Source organism: Aulostomus chinensis, chromosome 11 (genome assembly GCF_037954235.1).
Source record: "Aulostomus chinensis isolate RoL2024-O1b breed Wild chromosome 11, RoL_Achi_v1.0, whole genome shotgun sequence".
Taxonomy (NCBI): Eukaryota; Metazoa; Chordata; class Actinopteri; order Syngnathiformes; family Aulostomidae; genus Aulostomus; species Aulostomus chinensis.
Window position 1 is genome coordinate 20,094,035 of NC_141330.1, and position 27,287 is coordinate 20,121,321.

A 27,287-nucleotide genomic window follows, 5' to 3' on the forward strand; every position below is an offset into this window, starting at 1 on the left:
TAGATGTGTGTGTGTGTGTGTGTGTGTGTGTGTGTGTGTGTGTGTGTGTGTGTGTGTGTGAGTGTGTGTCATGAGGGGGGCGTGGCTTACATGTGGACAGGACATATAAGTGTCAGTATCTTTTCAGTGTTTACCAACAACTCAAGCTAGTCAAAGAAACCTCAGCTGCCGGTGAGTTGAAATATCTTCACAAGAAGTCGTGCCTTGGTGGATTTAACTCTTTTTCAAACATTCCAGCTTCAGCAGCATCTCATTGTTTCTCAACCGGTACTTTCAGTAGGAATTATTTTAGTATTTTTAACACTAACTTCGGGTCTTGAATATTGTTGAAATACCAGAAAAACAAATGTCTGCATGCTTCCATGTGTAATACATCATTATGGAAACTAGTCATGATAGAATAATGATGTTTAATGACTTTTCCAGTGTAGTCCCTGGACACCTTTACACATCACAATGTATTCCTGTCTACTCTTTGCTGCTCTCTGTGTCGGCTGCCTGGCATCACGTAAGAAGTTCACCATTCTTAGACTTTCACATCTGACTGTTACTGAGATCTTTGTATGTAGTTTTTTGAATTGAGTAATGAAGTATTTTTTTAATTCTACAGCCGTCATGGAGTACTACTCCTACTCTGAGGATGTTGGAGGTGGTAGTGGTTCTTCCTTCTCCACAGAGGGGCAGGGTCGGGTCACAGCCATCAGGGTTTGGGAGATCAACAGTCAGTACATCACAGGGTCAGTCTCTCCTCTCTGTTCATCACAGTACCAACCTAACATTTTACTGTGATCATCAGTCTTCCTGTCTTTGCTGGTTAACAGTGTGTTTTCTCTCTGCTCTCTTGCAGCATCCAGCTGCGCTACAATTACATTTGGTCTGAAAGAGTTGGTCGCGAGGTTAATGAACCAACGGAAATAGAACTGTTTGATGGAGAGACCATTGTTCAGGTAGGAGATTCCCTGATACTGAATGATACCATCTGCTCGATTGTGCCTCAGAACAGAAAAAACTTCTCTACTTTCTTTCTTAAGTGCTGTGTATTACTTAACTCAACTGTTTTAGTTTCCTTGAAGACATTTCTGATCATCCAAGAGGCTTCTTCAGAAGACAATCAGGTTGACATATGACACAGTCATAACAGGATATGATGACTACTATATGCTGTCATTTATCTGTTGCTATGAATAGACTGAGAAAAAAACTCATAAAACTTCCTGACTTTGATCAAAGTCGTTTTGACTGTCATCTCAGTCCATGAAGTGCCCAAATACAATGGGATTCTCTCCTTTTATACAGAAGTATGAACTTGTATATTACAAATATTTTATAATTATATTATTATTATATCATTTTTCCTTTCATATTTAGATGTTTTGTATTGATCAAGGAAATCATAGCAGTGGCATTTTTCCTACAGCATTAACTGTGCACTGTAAATTGTATCAGACTGTGCACCAACTTTACATGTCTAATCTGCTCACGTTGTCTTGTGTGTCTCAGGTTTCTGGTAAATACTCTTCCAGCTACATCTATCAGCTGATATTTGTGACCTCAATGGGAAGGTCTCTGATCGTCGGCCAGCCAACACAGGTCCTAATCTTTATGTTTGTGACATTCAGCTGGACTAAAACTTTGGTCATGTAGTAACTTCTGATGTTGCGTTACAGTTCTCCTTCAACTTCTACCCAGCCCACCAAGAGGCGGAGCTCAGACTGCTGAGCGGCCGCTTCAATGGACATGGGATTACCTCACTGGGAGCTCACTGGGGATCGGTGGACCTGGATGGATACAACACCGACAACAGCCTGTAATCAACAGTTGTGTCATGAATAATAATCACTCAGTGAAAGAAACCATCAGAGATGTTCCTGTTGGTCAAGAGTGAATGAACTTCAAGCAGCTCTTTTTCAACATTTTCACAGTTTTGAAGGAAATAATACAGAGCAGTAATGTGTGGAGGTTTGGAACGAAGTCATCTATTTTAAGCAGTGCTGCATGTTAAACTGACAAGGTGTGGGAATGTCTTCTGTATATTTATCATGAATGTAGAATTTTGACTGATATTGAATGTGATTTGTTTGCAGGCGCTTTACTCTTGTATTTCTTTTTTTAAAAAACCTTTATTGTGATTACTGTGGCAATAATCAAGTCTTATGATCATTATGAAAATATCTTAATTAACCAATAAAAAGATACACTGTGTACATTGTGTTTCCCTCTTTTGTTGTTGTCTTAAGACACCTGACATCACACTCTCAAGCAGACAACAAAAACAACAAAACAATATCTTGCTATAAAATGAGGAAATCTGTCCCGACGGGATCCTTCCTGAAATGCTCTTGCACGGTGGTGCAGTAGCCTCACAGGAAGAAGGTTTTAGGTCAATCCCTGACTTGAGCACAGGATCTTTCTTTGTGGTAGTGACGGTTTGCATGTTCTCCCTGTTCCTGTGTGGGTTCTCTCTGGTACTCCAGCTTCCTCCCACAGTCCAAAGACATCAAGAGAGGACGAGGCTGATTGATACTCTAAATTGACCGTAGGTGTGACTGTGAGGGTGAATGGTTGTCTGTCTCTATGTGTTGGTCCTGTGATGGACTGGTGACCGGTCCAGGGTGAACCCCACCTCTCGCCCGAAAGCCGCTGGGATAGGCTCCAGCCCCCCCCCCGACCCTTCGCAGGAATAAGTGGAAGGAAATGGATGGACAGATGAAAGCTAAGATAAACCTTTATTTGCCCCTCAGTGGGGCAATTGGCACTGTTACAGCAGCAGAAACAGTGGAGTAGCAGCAGAAAAAGTACAAGAGCAATAAATAGCAGAAACTATAAGAAACTACAATAAAACTATAATACACAATAAAAATGACAAATACAATAAATAGTAATGGTAGCAAATACTACAATAATTACTAACATACTAACTAACTAACTAACTGACTGACTGACGACTAACTCACTCGCCAATGACCACGCAACCACACACGCAAACACACACACACACACACACACACACACACACACACACACACACACACACACACACACACACATTCACACACTAACAATTGACCCCTTGGTTACTTCACCCTTCATCCAGTCAGGGTCAGTATCAATGGTAGCTTCAGCACACACCTAGAATGATGCTGCCAGTGACACTCAGAGAGGTTGGAAATTCACAAGACTTTTCTCAAGTGTTGTTTATGTATAACATAACATAATATTAACTATACATACTCTATAGACATATACTGAAAACACACACACAGACACACACACATCTATGGAATGCAAAATATTCTGGGTATTTTGGATTAAACAAGGAAGTGAAAAGATTTTTTTTTTTGCCACACAATCTATTAAAGTTATTATTAGATGAATAAAGCAGAATAAGTTCTGTTAATTTAGAAATTGCAAATGTGGAGCTCGCCTGTTTTCTTCAATCTAATTTACAGAAAGAATACATCTTGGAATGACTGCTTGTGTCCTGAAAATGTGATGCTAAATGCTTTAGGACCTGACCTTGAACTAATGCAGCACTGTTGGATTCATTCTATGTCCCCGTCATGGAATTCAATATTTTTCATTTGACAAACATTATGAATGATTGTTTCCCTAAGTTGAAGCAACAGAGCATCACCTGAACATTCATGACAAGCTTTAATGTAACAGAAAATCAAGTGATTTCTTTTCATCAGCACTTCTTCAACTGGCGTTACGGTAAAAATCAACTGGCATGTAATTATGTGCTGCTTATGTCTGGAAACGTCACTTAAAAACTTCCTTGTTTTCCTCTTCCTTCCTTGACATGAAATGATTCAGGTTTATGTAAGTGAGACACATAAGATAGGATAAGATAGGATAAGATAAGATAAGATAAGATAAGATAAGATAAGATAAGATGAGATGAGATGAGATGAGATGAGATGAGATGAGATGAGATAAGATAAGATTAGATAAGATAAGATAAGATAAGATAAGATAAGATAAGATAAGATGAGATAAGATAAGATAAGGTAAGGTGGTGCAGTAGTTCAAATCCCGGCTCGGGCACAGGATCTTTATGTGTGAGTCTGCATGTTCTCCCTGTTCCTGTGTGGGTTCTCTCTGGTACTCCAGCTTCCTCCCACAGTCCAAAGACATCAAGAGGGGACGAGGCTGATTGATACTCTAAATTGACTGTAGGTGTGACTGTGAGGGTGAATGGTTGTCTGTCTCTATGTGTTGGTCCTGTGATGGACTGGTGACCTGTTCAGGGTGAACCCTGCCTCTCGCCCGAAAGCCACTGGGATAGGCTCCAGCCCCCCAAATGACCCTTTGCAGGAATAAGTGGAAGGAAATGGATGGACAGATGAAAGCTAAGATAAACCTTTATTTGCCCCTCAGTGGGGCAATTGGCACTGTTACAGCAGCAGAAACAATGGAGTAGCAGCAGAAAAAGTACAAGAGCAATAAATAGCAGAAACTATAAGGAACTTCAATAAAACTATAATACACAATAAAACTGACAAATACAATAAATAGTAATGGTAGCAAATACTACAATAATTACTAACATACTAACTAACTAACTAACTGACTGACTGACTACTCACTCACTCGCCAATGACCACGCAACCACACACGCACACACATTCACACACACACACACACACACACACACACATTCACACACTAACAATTGACCCCTTGGTTACTTCACCCTTCATCCAGTCAGGGTCAGTATCAATGGTAGCTTCAGCACACACCTAGAATGATGCTGCCAGTGACACTCAGAGAGGTTGGAGATTCACAAGACTTTTCTCAAGTGTTGTTTATGTATAACATAAATGACTTATATTAACTATACATACTATATAGACATATACTGAACACACACACACACACACACACACACACACACACACACACACACACACACACACACACAGGATTGCTGGGTTTAGCTGTATAAAAAAAATCTCTCCCCCTCGCTCTCTCTGTGACCGCGGAGCCGCCGGGAGGCTCAATGCACACAACAACTCAGTATTACAAGAAAACTGGTACGGTAGAATAGCGGGGAGTTTTGGTGCCGCCGATTTTTTTTTAAACATCCCTAACAGGAATTAATTAATGTTATTCACACGCACACACATATGATGATATGCTTCTTTATTCGCAAAATGTTGAACTCAGGTGATCTCTGTAATGTAGTATAAAATAAATTTAAAAAAATACAATCAGAAGCTCAAAATTGTGGTAATATCATGTAAAAGTTCCAAATGGCCTTTCCCCCTATTTTTCCGATGATAGTAATCTCCAATCTCATTTTCCATGTCAAAACCAAGTATCGTTTTTTGTGCTTGAATACATCTGAATCTAACATTTCGACTCAGACCATAGTAAGAACAGACGTACAGATCCAAATTCATCGCTGTTGGTGACGAAAGAACGCTTGTTATTCAATTTTGTCCAAGTTACCATGAGGATGCAGTTTCAGAATTGGCCGCTAGGTGCCAATAACGTACCATCATTCGCCTTGTTTGCAAAAATTACACACAGGAAGAAGAAATGCATGTCCGCCTCCTCGTCGCTGTTGAGTGACCTAGTGGCTCTGTGACCGTGGAAAGACTGCGATGTTATTAGGGGCGAGAACGTGTCGACAAAAGAAATGATGAATTTGTCAGGTTTATTTTACAGACTCAGGTGCTCCTTGCTACACATTGAAAGCAGGCTTCTTCAGGCGGCGGGAATAGACCGACAACTGGGTGAGTGAACTGACTGAAACCCGCAGAGACAGCTAGCTACCGCGACTCGTGCTAATACCCTGTACTCGGCAGAGACGCGCACACAAACGTTTACTGAAGTTGGGTAACTTCAGTCGGGGTGTTTGAACAGACTTACGTTCATTTGCCCGAATGTTTCGCTCTTAAATCCTAACATCTACCTCTGAACAACTATGTCTGCTGTTAGCTGCCTTGCCATGTTTGCTTCAGCTGCACGCTGTCGTGACGCACTGATAAGTCTCCTTCCATTGCTGCACGCAGCTCCACCACTAGCCGTAAATGTCCCCAGCTATTGGCCTCAGATCCAGCAGGAGCAGCAGAATTCGGAGCAACCTCCCGGCATCTTGGACAGCATCCTGTGGATGGCAGCACCCAAGAAGAGACGCACCATGGAAGTGAACCGTACCAGGAGGAGAGCAGAAAAAAAACACGTCAGAGTCCAGGTACTCTGGAATACAACCAATGCTATGTTGCCTTTTAGGAGTTCATTGGCTTTAATTGGGGCATGCTAGGTCAAATAGGTTGATGAATAGATTCCCTACATTGCTCTCTTTAAATTTTTCATCAAAATGTCAACAACGCAATGTGTTTTAAGGATATCAAACTCAAATGAGCTTTGAATGGCGTGGCCTACACAACAAGAAGAGCTCGACTGTCCTGGTTTCTAATCAGTATAGAAAATTTTCTACAAATAGAAAAACTCCCAAATTTGTTTGTGATGTTACTTGCAAATGTGCAAATACCTTGCTCTATTCCACACATAAATAAATCATTTTAAAATAAATAAAGGACATTTTTATGAATTTATAAATTTACATTTTATTTTTGAATAATTCTATATAGTGACACATTGTTGTTGTTTTTTTTATTCTTAGAAGGTGTAAAGACGCATGTAGTTTTTTGAAGTGTTCACACAGATATTAAAATGAAATGACACCCACAGTTAAATCATTTAGAAAGTGTCTCCCTATCCCAGATTGATGTCCTGTCTTTCTCTCTTCCTCAGGTTAACATTGAGCCGTGTCAAGAGTGTGGCCACTTGAAGCAGAAACATATCCTGTGCGGCTTCTGTTACACTAAAGTGTCCAAGGAGACAGCAAGGATTCGTAAACAGATCCTGGAGATGGAAGGCGGTCCTCTCAGGGCCCCGGCTGTGGAGACTGTCGTCATCTATGAGAGCGAGACGCTAAGCCAGCAGGACAAAGACAAAAGGATAGTGGAGATGCCTCGAAAGCGGCCATTATGGTTCAGCCAATGATGCATCAGTTTGACACAGGCTAGGTCAGGCACATCCGTTCTGCATGCTGTCGTCAACAACCGGTGCTTTGTCTGTGAGAGGTTAGTTCAGTTTCTGCAAAGGTGTCTGTGCTAGATCAGCCAGTGGAGCACAGGGCACGATTGCACTTGTGATTGAAGAGACGGCTTGTCAACTCTGAGCTTCACTGAACGAGAGCAAGAGAAAACTGCAGGAAACGATGTGGAGTCATTAATTCCAAACAGGGGTTTTTTGGGTCAATAATAACATTGTTGTATGTTTGAAAATAAATCAGTTATACATACTCGTGCTCACTTGTTTGTATAAAAGGAACCATTCAGTTGAAAGGGGAATGGTTACAATGTATAGATAGTTATTTAATTAAGTAAATGGAATTTGTTTTTTAAATCATCTTCATGACGAGACCTCCCCCTCCACATTGCATCGCTAACAAGTCAATCATACTTTGTCCACACCAGACTAAATAACTTCATTTTTCTTTGCCACGTGAGCAAGAGTTATGCTACACAAAGTCCTCACCTGTAACTGTACACTTGAATCAGCAAATGCCACAAAAGCCAGCATTGATCATTGAGCCGGACCTCTTTGTGTCAGCCATCAACGTGGTAACCCTGGAGTAATCACGCCGCTAAGAATGATCACATTAAGCTTTAGTGTGTAGTGCTTTTCAACACAGCCAGAATCTTTTTGGTCAGCAGTAGAATTCCTTCTATTAATCCAGCATCCGTACGCGGAGGTATGTGTGTCGCCACTTCATGAAAATTAAATATAGGCGTGTTAGTGTGAATCAAGTCCACCTTCGACCATGATGTGAATTGTCACAGTTGCACAAATGTATTTGTTTTTAACTCAGAAAAACAAGATGGCAGCGGAACGGTCATTTTTTTAAATAAAAATACTAAATAAATGTAATGTATCGGGCTACGTCATTTCTGTGTGACAGCTCTGTTTATGTGCAATTTGAACGGATTTGGCAGAGGCGATAAATTGCCTCGGATGGAGATTTCTTTTTTTTGTGAACTTTTTTTTTTTAATTGAAAGTTTTCTCATTACAACAAAGAAACAAACAATCCACAGAGCTCCAAATGTATTTATGTATCAGCTTATCCATCCAGACCCACTGAAAATTGGGAAGTATTGGAATTTTGTCAGTGGTGCAGTGGTTAGCACTGTCCCCTCACAGCAAGAAGGCTCTGGGTTCGAGTGCCGGCTTGGGCACGGGCCCTGTGATGGACTGGCAACCTGTACCCTGCCTCTTGCCTGTAGATGCTTGGGTAGGCTCCTGTGACCCTGAACTGGAATAAGTGGAAGACGATGGATGGAATTTTGTGCATTTCTGCTAACTATGGCTGAGGGATTGGCATACAGAACCTGAACCAGCTTAATAAAGTCTTCTCCAAATATAATTTTCATAATGCAGTCCATAAATATGACCACTTGACCCTGTCAAAAGCTTTGCCAGAGTGGTGAGGGGGAGTGGAGTAGGCCACAGTTTTTGGGGGGCAAAGATAACTAAAGTGGGACCGACAACGCCACCTGGGGACTTGCACCCCGGGAAGTGAAGCACAGAAATTAAACCGGTGTAATGCAAGGGGAAAAAAGAGAACACAAAGTGAGTTGAACAACAAATGACTTGATGAACAGAATTACCTCAAAGTAATCTACGGACAAAATGAATCCAAAAAGGCCGGCTAACACAAACTCTAGTAACTATAACAGAAAACTAAAATCAGTGGGCTGGGGCCTCAGTGGGAGGAAGACGAGTAGGAATGTGACCCTTCCCACTGACCTGGGGGGCAACACACAAATCACTACACAACGTGCACTCAAGGCGCCCCAGTGCCCACAGGCATGCATCGGGAGTGAGGTCACACGATGCCAAGCCTCCCACCTGACCACAACCAAGCCACACTGAAAATCAAAGAAGAGAATAAAAGAAGGACTCCCTGACAGGAAATCAGAGGAAACTTAACAAGACCAACAACCACACTGATGGACAATTCAACAACCCAACACAAAGCACTTGAAATATTCTGTAGTGACTTGATAAGCTGGTGATGATGACGTAGCTTTAGGGTGTTTAACACAGTTGTTACTCGGGGCACCACTCCATGTAATTTAGTTTCGTCCTGCGAGGAACGATCGGTCTCAGGTTCTCGCTTATCAGTGAGTTCTTTGCGGGTCAGTGGCTTGCATACAAATATATAAACGAGTTGGGACACTTCTAGGAATTCTAAGAGGATTTAATACAAAAAAAGGAAAACACGTAAAAAAGTAACAATTCCAGCAAAGCAATTAAGGCATGTGTGGAGTATCAGACATGAATTGTAAAATTATGAGATTCAAGTGGACGGCAAAGGTAGCAGGTGAAAAGGTGTGTGGTATGAACGATAGTGACCTCCAAACAAAAGAAAACCACTGAATGGAGGTTGAGCAGACTCTGAGGGGTCAGGCGGACCTGGCAGTGAGAGAGAGAGAGAGAGAGAGAGATCGAGGCCTGAATAGATGCAGCACTGATCTTTGCTATCGCGACAGCGCCAACACCAACGTAACCGGTTTAGGTTCTCAGCTGGATCGCTCCCATCGATGTACGATACCTCTCCAACGAACTGGTGAGAGGACTGCCTCCAAATCCTCCGTCTCGACGACCGTGGCTCCCGCTGGGATGGAGAAGGGAAGCGCGTTGGTTCGCTACTGCCAGGACTCAGGCTGCTGGCTCGCTCGACGCGATGCTCTTCTCAGGTGCGGTTTCTCTCCACTGGTCAGGATGGAGATTCGAGGCTCACGGAAGGTCAATAGTTTTGTGACCGTGAGCCGCGATCGATGACGAGTTACAAAAATAGAAAATCAAGAATATTCTACGCAGAACGATGCCATACGAGCTCAAAAATGAGAGGCACGTTCAACTCCGTGTACCATAAAAAACTTTACTAAAGGAAAAGTTGTTGCAAGGAAAGACAAGAAGTTCTGTATAGAGTTAAAAAACAAGGAAACAAAACAAAATTAAGCAGAGCAGGAAAGAAGGGGAGAGACGGACTGATCTCGCGCGCAAAAAAAGAAGAGCCCAACCCCAACGGATGGTGTCATGAATTGATAATAAACTGTCCGTCTTCAGTTCCAAGGTGGCATCACTTAATCCAGGGTCCAGGTTTGATCTATGGATGTTGATAGATTGCTACTCTTGTGCTTCATTTAACAGTGACACAGACTGTAATATACTGAGGTGGGTTGAATAAGCCAGACGGAGACCAGACTCAGGGTGCAGGCTGGGACTACTCAGACATCAAATCTCTGTTCAACTGAGTCTACAAAACCGGCAGTTGCCTAACATGACCACAAGAGGGCAGAGCACGCTAGTAGTATTTTCTCAATACACTACACTCCTCCCCTGTAAACTTTAACCTCCACAAGTCAAAACACTGCACTTCACATAAATACTGTAAGCAAAATATTACTATGCATAACATATAAGAGATATTATTTTACCAACAACAACAGTGTGGCCTCATTTTTCATTTTTTTCCATTTCAGCTCCTCCTAAACAAAACAGTGAGCTCCACAGGTTGACTTATAATTAACTATTCAGAACCAATCAATTAAGGATAGTCAGAACACTCAACCCCCCAAAAATATGGTTTTTATTGCCTCTCTTTAAAGGTTCAGTCTTTTTGGTGGAACTCTCAAGCGATCAGGATAGCGGCGTTCAGGTTGTCGTGCAGCGGCTAAGACCGCCACTGGCTCTGCTGGTTTCACAGGAGCATCCCCGCACTGAGCTGGTGAGTGTGGACAGGACGCTGGGGTGAATCTCGCAGGAGTTGCTGACTTCACCACAGAGCGAGCGGGTACTGGGCTGATCCTCCCTTCTGCCTCCTGGATGCTGCTGGGTTGGTTCAAATCCAGATCTGGTGTCAGGTGAGCGTCACCACTTGCATTGTTGCAATCCACAATTTCTTCATGTGAGATTGACAGGTGATCAATGTGAACTGCGGGCTCTGTCACGCCATCATTTATCAGGTAAGAAACAGGTCCCAGTCTCTTTACAACTGTTCCTCTGATCCATTTCTCCCTCTCCTCATGGAAATTTCTCACACGCACTCGATCACCCTCAGAACAGAACTCTCAACTTGTTCCCCCCTTGTCATGGTATTTCTTCTGAGTTTTTACTTCATTCAACAGTGACACAGAACCTTTCAGTCACATTCTAACTGATGTAAGCAATTGGATGCTGGAATGTTTAAGCAGGCGCACATCCCAAGAAAGAGGGTGCATCTTCACACGATCAGACAATGGATCCTCAGTTCATTATCTCGGGTCTCTTCCACAAGGCAAATGTTTATTACGCCCTGTTGGGGTAGAGGTCGCAGAGAGGTGACAGACCCCCCTTTGGCTAGAACTCCTGACTGGAGTTACGTTGTCCTTGGTCAGGGTGAACAGGAGAAGATAACCGGACATATTGATAAAGAGGGAAGTAGATGTTCATGTAAGGGTTAATTATCATTAGAAAGGTCAAGAGGGAAGCGTTCTGCTCGTCTTTCCAGACAAAGTGTTCTGAGGGGGTTACTCCAGAAATCCTGACGAGTGTGATGAAGGAAAATGGGGCTAGCACACTACAATACAAACTTAAACCTGGACCAGAACAACAAATCAAAAGCTGCCAGAAAGCAAAAATGGCCAAAGTCAAAGCACCTAAAGCAAGAAACAGAGGGCCAAAAGAAAATGCTAGTCCGCAAAAAGAAAGAAAGAAAAATAAATCTAACTACAACAAAACAGAATGGAACAGAACAACAGCAGGGGATCCACCACCCGTGGAGGCAACCAGCCAGGGACTGAAATGCACCATGCTGGGCCTTTTGTACTGCACCTGGGGTCGAGGGGAGGAACTGAGGTGGGCTGTGTTCACAACTCCTACTGAGGTTCGCTACACCAGCACTGAGTGACAAAACAGCACAAAGCACTTGAAGTTGTCTGGATTGCTCGATCACACATCATCAGTACGACAGCACGGTGGTGCAGTGGTTACTTCTGTCGCCTCACAGCAAGAAGGTTCCGGGTTCAAGTTCCAGCTTGGGTACGGGATCTTTCTGTGTGGAGTTTGCATGTTGTCCTTGTGCCTGCATGGGTTCTCTCTGAGTGACCTGGCATCTTCCCACAAACCAAAGACATGTGAGATGATACTAGGTACTATCATACCAGGCTGATTGATACTCTACATTGACTGTGAGTGTGAATGGTTGTTTGTGATATGTGTTGGCCCTGCGATGGACGAGCGACCCATTTAGGGTGAACCCTGGCCCTCGCCCGAAAGCAGCTGGGATAGGATCCAAGTAGAGCCCCCCTGAACATTGTGACGGGTCCTTGCCCTTTTTCAGTAATAATGACATTGGAGCTGCAGTAGTGTGTTCATGAAAGGCAACCTTCACTATCGTGGTTTGAAAGGAGCTCAGGAGAACTGGCCAAGGAGGTCCGTGAAGTGCAAGAGCATTTCAGGAAGGATCTCGTCGGGACAGATTTCCTCATTTTATAGCAAGATATTGTTTTGTTGTTTTTGTTGTCTGCTTGAGAGTGTGATGTCAGGTGTCTTAAGACAACAACAAAAGAGGGAAACACAATGTACACAGTGTATCTTTTTATTGGTTAATTAAGATATTTTCATAATGATCATAAGACTTGATTATTGCCACAGTAATCACAATAAAGGTTTTTAAAAAAAGAAATACAAGAGTAAAGCGCCTGCAAACAAATCACATTCAATATCAGTCAAAATTCTACATTCATGATAAATATACAGAAGACATTGCCACACCTTGTCAGTTTAACATGCAGCACTGCTTAAAATAGATGACTTCGTTCCAAACCTCCACACATTACTGCTCTGTATTATTTCCTTCAAAACTGTGAAAATGTTGAAAAAGAGCTGCTTGAAGTTCATTCACTCTTGACCAACAGGAACATCTCTGATGGTTTCTTTCACTGAGTGATTATTATTCATGACACAACTGTTGATTACAGGCTGTTGTCGGTGTTGTATCCATCCAGGTCCACCGATCCCCAGTGAGCTCCCAGTGAGGTAATCCCATGTCCATTGAAGCGGCCGCTCAGCAGTCTGAGCTCCGCCATCTCGTGGGCTGGGTAGAAGTTGAAGGAGAACTGTAACGCAACATCAGAAGTTACTACATGACCAAAGTTTTAGTCCAGCTGAATGTCACAAACATTAAGATTAGGACCTGTGTTGGCTGGCCGACGATCAGAGACCTTCCCATTGAGGTCACAAATATCAGCTGATAGATGTAGCTGGAAGAGTATTTACCAGAAACCTGAGACACACAAGACAACGTGAGCAGATTAGACATGTAAAGTTGGTGCACAGTCTGATACAATTTACAGTGCACAGTTAATGCTGTAGGAAAAATGCCACTGCTATGATTTCCTTGATCAATACAAAACATCTAAATATGAAAGGAAAAATGATATAATAATAATATAATTATAAAATATTTGTAATATACAAGTTCATATTTCTGTATAAAAGGAGAGAATCCCATTGTATTGGGCAGTTCATGGACTGAGATGACAGTCAAAACGACTTTGATCAAAGTCAGGAAGTTTTTTTTCTGTTCTGAGGCACAATCGAGCAGATGGTGTCATTCAGTATCAGGGAATCTCCTACCTGAACAATGGTCTCTCCATCAAACAGTTCTATTTCCGTTGGTTCATTAACCTCGCGACCAACTCTTTCAGACCAAATGTAATTGTAGCGCAGCTGGATGCTGCAAGAGAGCAGAGAGAAAACACACTGTTAACCAGCAAAGACAGGAAGACTGATGATCACAGTAAAATGTTAGGTTGGTACTGTGATGAACAGAGAGGAGAGACTGACCCTGTGATGTACTGACTGTTGATCTCCCAAACCCTGATGGCTGTGACCCGACCCTGCCCCTCTGTGGAGAAGGAAGAACCACTACCACCTCCAACATCCTCGGAGTAGGAGTAGTACTCCATGTTAGCTGTAGAATTAAAAAAATACTTCATTACTCAATTCAAAAACTACATACAAAGATCTCAGTAACAGTCAGATGTGAAAGTCTAAGAGTGGTGAACTTCTTACGTGATGCCAGGCAGCCGACACAGAGAGCAGCAAAGAGTAGACAGGAATACATCGTGATGTGTAAAGGTGTCCAGGGACTACACTGGAAAAGTCATTAAACATCATTATTCTATCATGACTAGTTTCCATAATGATGTATTACACATGGAAGCATGCAGACATTTGTTTTTCTGGTATTTCAACAATATTCAAGACCTGAAGTTAGTGTTAAAAATACTAAAATAATTCCTACTGAAAGTACCGGTTGAGAAACAATGAGATGCTGCTGAAGCTGGAATGTTTGAAAAAGAGTTAAATCCACCAAGGCACGACTTCTTGTGAAGATATTTCAACTCACCGGCAGCTGAGGTTTCTTTGACTAGCTTGAGTTGTTGGTAAACACTGAAAAGATACTGACACTTATATGTCCTGTCCACATGTAAGCCACGCCCCCCTCATGACACACACTCACACACACACACACACATCTATGGAATGCAAAATATTCTGGGTATTTTGGATTAAACAAGGAAGTGAAGAGGTCTTTTTTGCCACACAATCTATTAAAGTTATCATTAGATTAATAAAGCAGAATAAGTTCTGTTAATTTAGAAATTGCAAATGTGGAGCTCGCCTGTTTTCTTCAATCTAATTTACAGAAAGAATACATCTTGGAATGACAGCTTGTGTCCTGAAAATGTGATGCTAAATGCTTTAGGACCTGACCTTGAACTAATACAGCACTGTTGAATTCATTCTATGTCCCCGTCATGGAATTCAATATTTTTCATTTGACAAACATTATGAATGATTGTTTCCCTGAGTTGAAGCAACATAGCATCACCTGAACATTCATGACAAGCTTTAATGTAACAGAAAATCAAGTGATTTCTTTTCATCAGCACTTCTTCAACTGGCGCTACGGTACAAATCAACTGGCATGTAATTATGTGCTGCTTATGTCTGGAAACGTCACTTAAAAACTTCCTTGTTTTCCTCTTCCTTCCTTGACATGAAATGATTCAGGTTTATGTAAGTGAGACACATAACTTGCTCACTCACTAGCCTATGACCACACAACCACACTACCACACACGCGCGTGCGCGCGGGCACACACACACACACACGCACACATTCACACACTAACAACTGACCCCTTGGTTACTTCACCCTTCATCCAGTCAGGGTCAGTATCAATGGTAGCTTCAGCACACACCTAGAATGATGCTGCCAGTGACACTCAGAGAGGTAGGAGATTCACAAGACTTTTCTCAAGTGTTTTTTATGTATAACATAAATGACTTATAGTATTAACTATACATACTCTATAGACATATACTGAACACACACACACACACACACACACACACACACACACACACACAGCTGTATAAAAAAAAATATCAGTGTTTCTATTATCAGTGTTTCACTTAATTAACCTGAGCATAGAAGATGTTTTTTGTTCTGGCCTTCAGGAAATTATGGGGGCTATTTTGTGTCTTGACTGTGCAATCAAACAATATATTTTTGAGAACAAGACTTTACATCATGCAATCCAAAAATTAATTTGGGACCAGACACCTAAAAATTGCAATAACAAGATTGGTTCATAAGTGAAACTTTCCATGATGAAGTAATAAACTGTAAGTAAAATTAAAGAGTGATTATCTCAAAGTTTTGCAAGCAAATCATTTGTTTGGTTTTTTTTGCAAATTGAAAATCTCTGCTTGCAGCTGAACATCAGTTCCCAATGGTTTTGTTGTGTCTTCATTATGCAATCAAACAAAACAGGTTTGAGTGCAACACTTTCCACACGGTAATCATTTAAAAAAAATTGCATATCAAATGTAATTAGAATCATTTTAAAGTTATCTTTGCGATTAGAACCCTTCAGTTTGTGAGTCAAAAACATTTACTTGTGAATGGGGAAATTTTGGTCGTGAATATTCAAAGTCTGCATCAGGTTCTGGCCACTGGAGATGTGTCTGTCGTCTTTCAGAATATGTTAGTTCATCACTTTTACAATTAACCTGCTGATATGCTTCTTTGATCTTAAAATTTTTTAGTCTCAGGTGAACCTTTGAACATCATGCTGCGGCTGAAAAAATAATCAAAGATGTTACCACGGCAACCAGATGACGTTGAAACTTAAAATTCTGATGTTATGGTTCATTTGTAGATGAACACATCTTTTAGTCATTCATGAGTCAATCATCTAGTAATTGGAATTCATGTGATGAATATGATTGATAGGAGGAGTGTCAGGTCAGGTCAATTTAAAAAAAAAATTGTTATTTTTACTTATTGATTCCTTAATTCATATTGCTACAAAGGCATGAAAATCTGAATCCCCAAAACAGGTATGCATTTTCTCTAGTGTCCAGTAGGTGGGGGTATTCATTGTTTAAAATGCATCTATCAGCTGAAAACTGGTAAAAACAATTGTGAAAGCTGGAACTGCTAAATAAATACATAACATATAAGGACACACCATTATCTTTAAAATTGCATAATTTTATCCTGCAATGACAGTGTGATCCAAAGCAGTGTTTTAAATGGGAGTCAATGGGACGTAAAAGGTAAAATAAAAAATCCATAGAACAAAATGTCTCCTTCAGGATGATATTTAAGTCACAAACAGACATCGAAAATCGTACTTCATGGAGTAGTCCTACTGGTACAGTCGTACTGTTCTTTGGAATTTATTTCACCATTTATGTATTGTCAAAAAGCTAAAGACACTCGTAATAGTGCTCCTGGTTCTGGGACAGGGTTTGATCCCCTACAGTGTTCTGCTTGCTGTTTGGCATAAACATGAAAATGCATAATTTCCAACCCAGTAACTGCAACAACTGTCACTAACATCCAGGATTCTGTCTCATGCTTCCTCCACTTTGCAATCTCTACAGCCTTTACATGGAAAGCTGAACAGGTAGTCCAAAAAAAATAAAACACACCCAAACAAGTATATTCCCATCCATCTTCTTCCGCTTGGTCCGATTAAGGGTTGCGGGGGGTTGGGCTGGAGCCTATCCCAGCAGCTACGGCCGAGAGGCGGGGAACACCCTGGACAGGTCACCAGTCTATCACAGGGCCAACACATAGAGACAGACAACCATTCACACTCACAGTCACAAAAAAGTATCAATCAGCCTCGTCCCCTCTTGATGTCTTTGGACTGTGGGAGGAAGCTGGAGTACCAGAGAGAACCCACACAGGAACAGGAGAACATGGAGACTCCACACAGAAAGATCCCGCACCCAAGCCGGGACTCGAACCCGAAACCTTTTTGCTGTGAAGCGACAGTGCTGACCACTGCACCACCGTGCAGGCACAATAATCAGTGTTCATGCACATGACATAAAATTTGGTCAGTAAGATTATTTTGGTGTTTACTCTGGTATGTCTGTCCTCAATTCTTGAAATAAGTCAATGATTCACTCTCAAATTCTTACACCTAGACTTTTGTCCCATTGACTCCCTTTAAAAACCCTCATTCAAATGATTACTTTTACTCTCTTTTTCTATGAATGTCTCATTTTTGAGCAGCTATAATTATTGTACAGGCTATTGTGTCAAGGTGCAATTTAGCACATATGACACACATGCACAGCCACACAATATCACACAGAACAACTAATTACAGTATAAACTAGATGTGCTTCCAGGACAACAACAAAATAAAATAAAAAGATTCCTATGCGGGTTGTCTGTTATTCAATGTGAATTTGTCATTTTTAAGTCTTTATGTAGTTCAGTATTGAGGACCATGTGGATTGGAAATCCTACAATCTTAAATGCCTTCACTTGTAATTTCTTCAATCAGGAAAAATCAAGTTATCTGCTCCAGCCGTTGACCCATAGTGGGTCCTGATTGGGAAATTCATGTCATAAGAATACATAAGAAAAACAGTAAAGTAAGAAAAGAAAAAGAAGTAAGCATTGTAAACACATCTTTTCTTGCCAGGGGAAACTTATTTTCCACATCAAAATTCAACAAATATATGGCTTAACTCTAAAGTACAAATCAAGAATCGCTTTATGGGCCAAAAGGAGCTTTACAACACCAGAATAAATGCATAACTATTCCTAATTCAATTCCACATGTTCGACACATAGGTAAGTTTCTTTGATCAAGCCTATTAAGAGTTAAATAGTATTAATACAGAACTTTTAATTAGTTTCTTTAACTCTAATATTTGTAGCTGATTGTGAGGTCAATTCAAGGTTAACCATTCTTTTTCGCTGAACTTCCTTTTTGAAATCCGAGTCCCGGTTTGTTCTCAACGAGGAAAAAGAATTCTTAGAATTTTCAGATTGAAATCTATCCAAATGAGAAATCTTTCCCTTCACTAAAGAAGCAGAAGTAATAAATTGTTCCAGCTCAGTGGGGTCAATGCTCAAAGCTTCCATTGTTATGGCCTCAGGGGGGCTATGGAACTCACCAGGAGGTGGTGAGGTACTGATCTACCTGAACCAGGAAAAATGACAAATAATAGCTGCACAGTCAGGTTCTGATGTGATGGTTCAGTAAAGATAATCTTGAACCAACCTATCTTGTCACAGTGAAGTTAATATGAAATCTATAAGACATCACATTTCATGATAAACAGGTCAATGAGTAAACAAGGAAAGAGATCCCTAACTATCGACATGCCCAGAATTTCTGCAGCGGTCATCATCACCAATAAAATCCCATGTGTCAAAACGTCAGGCTAACAGTAGCAGCTAGATGACACGAGGTGAAGCTCCGAACTGATGGCTCTTATAAATGTATTTTGGTCCACGGGCTTACATTTGCAACAAGAAGAATGAAAACACCAAAGCTAATGTGCCTCCAGACGAAGAGACAAAAGCCTGCTTGAACACCAATAAAATGACCTTTCTTAATTGACGCAAACAAGGGTTCAACTTCGCTCATTTATCTCTCGACCCGTTCCTGTTGATCATTGTGCTGCATTTATTTTTTTGGTGTGGTGACTTCAGTCAGTAGCCTAGAGTAGGAGGTTTAAGATGTGACGAACCCTTGTGAATAAAATATATTCTTAAAGACAATGGTGTAAAGGGCACATAAACCCAGAGAAATCCTAATTACTATCAGTTATGATTGGTAAGTTTATCATATTTATACATTTATATACAGGGCCAACACATAGAGACAGACAACCATTCACACTCACAGTCACACCTACAGTCAATTTAGAGTATCAATCAGCCTCGTCCCCTCTTGATGTCTTTGGACTGTGGGAGGAAGCTGGAGTACCAGAGAGAACCCACACAGGAACAGAGAGAACATGGAGACTCCACACAGAAAGATCCTGTGATGGAGCTGGGGCTCAAACCCAGAACCTTCTTGCTGTGAGGTGACAGTGCTGACCACTGCACCACCATGCTGCCCTTATTCATAACATATATATATACCACATATAATACATTCTTTTAAATTATCATTGGGTGGGTTTTATGAGCTATGTTAAATTAGATATCACAACAACAAACCACTGTCAGTTAAAAAACAGATTGTCCGTTGTTGGGCACAGTGGTGTAGATGGTGTCATCCAAACATTTCCTTATCAGTGAATCTCTCACCTGAACAATGGTCTGTCAGTCAAACAGGCATAATTCCTTCTCTTCATTGAATTCACAACCAGCTCCGTCCGACCTTACAGAGCTGTAGTGCGGCTGGATGCTGCAAGAGCAACAGAGAATAAACACAATATCAACATCCAAGGAAAACGGGTGTTAAAAATACTGAAATAATTTCACTAATTAATTTGGCCATCTATTTTTGCCCTTTTATACTGCTTGTTTACTTATTTATTATTTATTATTGTGTATTTACATTTCAAACTTGTAAACTGACTTTTGCTGCTATCTCAACAATTTCCCGCAAGGGATTAATAAAAGATTTCTGATTCTGATAGCTGTTAATTTCCCAGTCTTGGAATGAATAAAGGATCATCTTATCTTATCTTATCTTATCTTATCTTATCAAAAAAGGAGTCAGAAGAAGTTAAGTTAGAAGTCACAACTTCTTAATTGCGATATTTCAATTCGGCTTGAGATTTCTCAAGACCAGCTTGAGTCATGGGTGAAGAATGAAGTCACACCAGCACATATTTAGGCACACTTCCCTCTAACATCACTCACTCACTCACCCCCCCCCCCCCCCCCCCCACACACACACACACACATCAGCATGTGACAACTGAACGATCACAAATATTTAAAGTTTACAGTAAAGCATACCTTTCCGGGATACCAGGAATTTTTTTTTTTTTTTTTTCCGAGATGAAGTTCAACAAAGCAACTTGCCCTAAGGACGGTGGCCTCTTGTCACATTTGCGCTTTTTTCATTATTTACAATGTTATTAAGTTGAGTTGTTCTTGTCAGCTGAGCTTTAACCCTCCCAACAGATTGAAAGTGTAACTCGAAAATCTGTGAAACATCATGCATCTTTAGTTTGGATCCCCATGACAAAATAGACCCAGTAATAATAACTGTCTTTGATTATATCCTCATGATCTGATATCACTCTTGCTACTAAAATATAACTATTTCTTCTTAGCACTTTGAGGATATGGTTTTCAAGTTGGCTTGAAAGTTTTGCTTCAAAAGTTCCTTCTTGGCAGCCGCTGGCAAAAGATCCTGATGAGAGTTTAACGTGTTTTACTCAATTCTCTGTTGAATGTCATAAAATGTGATAAACCTCCGGGGCAGCTGAAAAATTAACATTATAATCAGATGAGTGGCAAAAATACCTGCAAAAACTGATCTTATCAAACAGGAAAAAACAATTAAAGTAGAGCATAAACTAAATCCCTCTGCTCACACAGTCTAGTAGAATTAATACTGGCTACATACTGAAGAGGAATAACCACTATTGAATTATAAATTGTAATGTTTTTTCTCTCAAGGTGTTTTAGATTTATCTTTAGGTCTGCAATGATTGTGTGTGTTAGGAAACATCACTCGGAATGATTTCTGACTCGACCTTGAATTTATAAAGAACTGTTGTATGCTAGTTTCACTTTGACCCTCATTGAAATGCGTTTAGATAATGATCGGGACCGTAAATATTTGTGAAAATGACTTCATCTGCTAATAATATAAATCACTCTTAATAATTTTCAGATTGACAAACTGATAATTCTTTATTTTTCTGAGTTGAAACAACAGAAGTTCACTTGAACATTCAAGACGGTTTTGTTGTTGCACAAAACCAGGAAACGATGGTATTCTTCAAATCATTCCCCAACCCTTGTCTGGAAATGTCTCCTTAAAACTTCCCTGTGGATGATATCAAATGGTTCAAGCTTACGTAATTAAAAACCACATTACCAATGAACAGAACTGACTAACTACCTAACAATCTGTTTGTTTCTATGATGAAACATTTGTACACGTGTCCTACCTGCTGCTGTTAAATCTATGCTGTGTGTAAGAACCTGCTGTTGACAGCATGCATTCATAGACACTATCAAGTGTGTACTTGTTAATTTCAAGTACAAATATGGGAGTTGTTTCTCCATTGAAAAATAAATTGACTTAATAAATGCATCTGCTGCCTTTGTCTTTCGAACATAACACAAATAAAGATAGAGAGGAGGATCCGTGACAATTAACATTTCCAGAATTCCTGACAAGTGAGTAATTCCACGTGCCAAGATGTCAGTGTTATGAAAGCAACAGCAGATGATTGAAGATTTGACTCGATTGCCGATCATCAAGCAATCTGGTGGACCTCCATGGATCTTTCTTTCAATACTCTGGATCTCTTATTGATAAACTGGGGTATATCCAGGTATACCAGGGGGGTTAGCTTAAAGAAAACCTTAAGTATCCCCTCAAACCCCTCTGTCAAAAACAAACTAATGTTTCGTTTTTACACACACACACACACACACACACGCACGCACGCACGCACGCACACACACACACACACACACACACACACACATTCATTCTACTCCCCTAAATAGCTCTCACCCCTCATTCCTAAACTTGACGCTGGAGTAGAGTAGGGCTGTGGGCAGGTCTCCCCTAGTATGTTACTCCTGAATCAGTAAGGAAACGTGTTTGGGGCTAAAGGCACTTAAGCACCCAATATCTTACCTAATTTACTCAAATAAAAACTTATTTTTTTTAAAAACAAACACTCATGGGTGCAGCAGAAACTGTCAGTGTTACACAGTATAACAGCTGATCGCAGCGGCAAAGGCCGGGCTGTTGAAACCATCTGCTCAATTAACCCGTCTTACAAAACTAGCATTAAAGTTACTAGCGTAGCCAGTGGTGGGGCCAGTATCTGTGGAGGTGGAGGATGTATGCAGCGCAGGGTGAAATGTCTCAGGGGGTACAGGACTTTAAGATTTTGGAGACCCAGTGGTCTAGAGGTGTGGATTTACACACAAATATCCAAATCACTCAATATCACCTAAGCCTTCCAGCTAAAATTTGGCCTCGCATCTGCGACGTTGTTTCATCACCTGTTTTTTATCTTTAATAAATGCTCAAAGTATTCCATCAATATAATCTATCAGCAGTATCCACTTACACAATCTAATGTCCTGCAAAATCTGTTCACCCATACCGAACACCCAAACCTCTCCTCCCATCAGAAAGTCCCTGCAATCTTCCCCTAAAATAACCTAAGGGTCACTGTCAACAACCTCTCAGTGTAGTCACCCTCCAAGCCAGTCTCTTCTCCCCCATACTAGGGAAAGCTTAGTCCTACTTTTCATGTCTAATACCACAACCTGCGTTCACTGAAGTGTTGTTAACAACCACAAAAAAGAAAAAACGTATTAGTCTGTAATCTGTAAAGATTTATACAGCACTTATACAGCATCACACACGTCTCTGAGGAACCACCTTACAGAGAGAAATCCAGCATCAGAGCTGGTTCTTGGAACTTTGTTACGTACAGGACAAAATAACCATTGCTGTATGTCACATAGATCACAAGACGGTAACAATTTGAGGATAAAAATCCCTCGGAGTCAAACATCTGACTGACTGACTGAATTTTGCTGTATGTAATGTTCAGCAGGTTTTTGCTGACGGTTCCTGCTCACAAGATGAGAAAAACACAAGACATGCTTGGTACATTTTTATTGTAACTTCAATATGAAATAGAATAAGTTGGCTGCAAACATACAAACATTTGCTACATTTTTTTCCTGTATAAATATGCAGAAAATACATTTTTGTGTCTTATTTCTAAGCAAGAGTTTAGTCAAAAAACATGTTACTTTTATTAAAAGCGTGATACTTCATTTTCCTTAAAAATTGTGCAAAATGTTGATGTGTGATTTTGATGCTTTATGTTCCATCACCCTTTTAACCTGCAGATAAACCTAGCATCCTTTACAGTCTCCGTTAAATGATAACGAATCATTACTTGGTTGTTAATCAGCATCTCAGTTTATCGAATGCTGTCAGTGTTGTAGTCCTCTGAGTCCACCACTCCCCAGTGAGCTCCCAGTGAGGTAATCCCATTTCCATTGAAGCGGCCGCTCAGCAGTCTGAGCTCCGCCTCCCGGTTGGTTGGGTAGAAGTTGAAGGAGAACTGTAACGCAACATCAGATGTTAATATATGGCCGAGTACTGATGAATGAAACAGAAATGGACAGGATGATTATGACCTGTGTCGGCTGGCCGACGATCAGAGACCGTCCCATGGAGGTCACGAATATTAACTGATAGATGTAGTTGGTGAAGTATTTACCAGAAACCTGAAACGCACAAGACAAACAGCAGATCAGCTCTGTTAACATAAAATACAATTTACAGTACACGATGCTATACCAAAATTGCTACTTCTATAACTTCCCTTGAATAAGAAGGAATATCGAAATAGAAAAGACTGAAATAAAGTATCTGTTCATAGGTCTGTGACTCGATGATCTCAACAACTGTTCATCAGCTCAGCTTCTTCTCAGCTGGTGTGTCTGCACGTGTATTTGTGGTGATCAAACATGAGAGAATCCTGTTGTACTTGATCACTTCCTGGACTGAGATGACAGTCAAAATGACTTTGATCAAAGACAGGGAAGTTTTGTGAGTTTTTTTTTTCTCAGTCTCAAATCACATTTTGATGGAATGGCTTTGATCTTTTGTGACAAAACACAACTTTAATGCACAAACCCGCAACTGCGTTGTCCGTATGAATGTTTTATGTGATTAAGTTACATATTTGGCAGTAAGAAAATATTGAAAACATGCCAGTATCAGGGAGTCGCCTACCTGAACAATGGTCTCTCCATCAAACAGTTCTATTTCCTTTGGTTCATTAACCTCGCGACCAACTCTTGCAGACCAAATGTAATTGTAGCGCAGCTGGATGCTGCAAGAGAGCAGAGAGAAAACACACTGTTAACCAGCAAAGACAGGAAGAGGAGGACGGATGATCACAATAAAATGTTAGGTTGGTACTGTGATGAACAGAGAGGAGAGACTGACCCTGTGATGTACTGACTGTTGATCTCCCAAACCCTGATGGCTGTGAGCCGACCCTGCCCCTTTGTGGAGAAGGAAGAACCACTACCACCTCCAACATCTCGAGAGTAAGAGTAGTGTTCCGTGATAGCTGTAAGGTGAAGCAATAATCAAAGTACCTTATTATTAAGTTTACTAAAAAAAAAACTAAAAAAAAACAGAGTACAAAGATTTCAGTCGCAGAGATTAAAAGGTATCTTCGAGGTATTTTTACTTTACTTGAGCATTTATATTTTAGGGGATGCTGTACTTGCACTCCAGCACATGTTCCTGAACCTTTCAGGTTACTTTGAAATATTTTGCTTAAAAAAATCTGGCAAAACCTGGGAAAGATGATGTATTTTTTTTTTTAAATTTGTAGCCTTACAACATCATCTTGCATATTGTGTCATCTTGCAAGATGACACAATCAGAGCAGCACAACAGGAACTCACAGGTTAACGGTGAAAGGGTTGAATTCCCCCTTTATAATTCTTTACTTTTACTTAAAAAAAAAATAGGAACTGTGAATTTCTTTCACCGCTGCTTAGTAGAGGTCATTTTTAAAAGTGAAAAATCCAAGAATAGTGAACATACGTGATGCCTGGCAGCTGACATAGAGAGCCGCAAAAAATAGACAGGAGAACATTGTGTGTGGAGTCGTCCAGGGGCAACACTGAAAAAAGCAATTAAACATCGTTAATTTATTTTATCATCACCAGCTTCCATAATTATAGCTTACATATTGAAATATTTTTAAAACAAATTTCTGATGATACAGCAATTTAACTTGAAGTCGGTATGAATGAAATTATAATCCTGCGACAGCGAGCAGGTATTCAAATTTGTCTACGGTAAAAAGAGTTGAATCCACTAAGTCACAACTTGTGGATGAAAAGGCTTCAACTCACCTGCAGCTGAGATTTCCTGAGACTAGCTTGAGTTGCTCGTTAAGAATGGAGTGACACTGTGAAACGTACGTCAACTCTTCTCTATTCCTCCACTCATAAACACACACACACACACACACACACACACACACACACACACAGCAGTGTTATGTCACTCTTCTTCAGTCTGGCACAATATTCTGGGAGTTTGGAATGGCACCAGACAAGTTCAATGAGAATAAAGTCGAATCCACTTGGAGGCTGAATTCTTTTATAGCCTCAGGGAATATTTCATCTATCTCTTGCTATTTTTTCAAGTCTTTTAACTTTTTTTTTCCCCACAGGTTTTATGAGTATGTGAAGAAACATAACAGCCTATAGCAGTGTTTCTCCAGTCTCATTTAGAGTCCAGCTGACAGTCTTGAGCTCCTTCTGGTCATCAGACTGCTCATTTTCACCTGAATTCTCCTCTCTGAAAACTGATATGCAGATTCTTTAATTTCTTCCGTTATCACATATGTAAATGCGGCTGACAGATGATAGATATTTATCATTTTAATGGATTTCCCTAGTCCTTCTTGGTTTTGATGACCAGGTCCCTCTCAGCCTACGTGGTTGGTCTACATTTGGTTCTGGTTACCACTGACATGTTCATATCTGAATGCTACTGTTGCCGACCTTGTTTGTTTGTTTTTTTTTCTTTTTCAAATGTTTTGATATACACGGTGGTGCAGTGGTCAGCACTGTTGCCTCATAGCAAGAAGGTTCCGGGTTCCAGTCCCGGCTCAGGCACAGGATCTTTCTGTGTGGAGTCTCCATGTTCTCCCTGTTCCTGTGTGGGTTCTCTCTGGTACTCCAGCTTCCTCCCACAGTCCAAAGACATCAAGAGGGGACGAGGCTGATTGATACTCTAAATTGACTGTAGGTGTGACTGTGAGTGTGAATGGTTGTCTGTCTCTATGTGTTGGTCCTGAGATGGACTGGTGACCTGTCCAGGGTGAACCCTGCCTCTCACCTGAAAGCTGCTGGGATAGGCTCCAGCCCCCCTGTGACCGTTAATGTAGGAATAAGCGGAAGACAATGGATGGATAGAAGGCTGTGAAACTGCATTGCCCTTCCAGGGGAAATTAAGTTGTTTGAGCCTTGGATGAAAAGAATCCTGATTATGTTGAAGTTCCCTTAATCCATGATACTTCCATCACATTTGCACAACTTGTTTATTATTAATTGATTATTTACTACATGAAGTTGACTCGGTCCTGAGCTATGATATTGCTGACAGATTAATAATGTTCCCCAAAAATCAATGGAACATTTTGATGACTATTTTTGGATCACTGTGACCTTGACCCCAAGGCCCATTAATTGCTATTTTTTTATCCATCCATCCATCATCGTCTTCCGCTTATTCCTTACTAGTTAGGGTCGTGGGAGGGCTGGGGCCTATCCCAGCATCTACAGGCGAGAGGCGGGGTTCACTCTGGACAGGTCGCCAGTCCATCGCAGGGCCAACACATAGAGACAGACAACCATTCACACTCACAGTCACACCTACAGTCAGTTTAGAGTATCAATCAGCCTCGTCCCCTCTTGATGTCTTTGGACTGTGGGAGGAAGCTGGAGTACCAGAGAGAACCCACACAGGTGCAGGAGAACATGGAGACTCCACACAGAAAGATCCTGTGATGGAGCAGGGACTCAAACCTGGAACCTTCTTGCTGTGAGGCCACAGTGCGAACCACTGCACCACCGTGCAGCCTCTATTTTTGATCATATCCTCAAAGTCATAATCACATT

General features: G+C 40.9%; 3 protein-coding genes across 3 annotated transcripts; 2 read left to right on the forward strand and 1 right to left on the reverse strand.

Annotated features, from left to right (window-relative positions):
* Window positions 1-432: 432 nt before the first annotated feature.
* Window positions 433-2,202, forward strand: LOC147253727 (zymogen granule membrane protein 16-like). Its single transcript, XM_086217375.1, has 5 exons — window positions 433-508; window positions 611-737; window positions 848-947; window positions 1,501-1,590; window positions 1,668-2,202. The coding sequence occupies exons 1-5, from the start codon at window positions 457-459 to the stop codon at window positions 1,809-1,811; spliced, it is 513 nt and encodes a 170-aa protein (XP_086073501.1). The 5' UTR covers window positions 433-456; the 3' UTR covers window positions 1,812-2,202.
* Window positions 2,203-5,529: 3,327 nt separating this feature from the next.
* On the forward strand, window positions 5,530-7,318 carry mrpl32 (mitochondrial ribosomal protein L32). Its single transcript, XM_086217376.1, has 3 exons — window positions 5,530-5,741; window positions 6,021-6,202; window positions 6,766-7,318. The coding sequence occupies exons 1-3, from the start codon at window positions 5,645-5,647 to the stop codon at window positions 7,015-7,017; spliced, it is 531 nt and encodes a 176-aa protein (XP_086073502.1). The 5' UTR covers window positions 5,530-5,644; the 3' UTR covers window positions 7,018-7,318.
* Window positions 7,319-12,646: 5,328 nt separating this feature from the next.
* LOC147253729 (uncharacterized) lies at window positions 12,647-25,598 on the reverse strand. Its single transcript, XM_086218928.1, has 12 exons — window positions 25,512-25,598; window positions 25,198-25,276; window positions 24,586-24,712; window positions 24,370-24,469; window positions 23,769-23,858; window positions 23,552-23,692; window positions 14,478-14,498; window positions 14,141-14,222; window positions 13,913-14,039; window positions 13,703-13,802; window positions 13,260-13,349; window positions 12,647-13,182 (listed from the first exon to the last, which is right to left on the reverse strand). Exons 2-12 carry the CDS (start codon window positions 25,247-25,249, stop codon window positions 13,039-13,041), a joined length of 1,074 nt encoding a protein of 357 aa, XP_086075054.1. The 5' UTR covers window positions 25,250-25,276; window positions 25,512-25,598; the 3' UTR covers window positions 12,647-13,038.
* Between the last annotated feature and the right edge of the window lie 1,689 nt (window positions 25,599-27,287).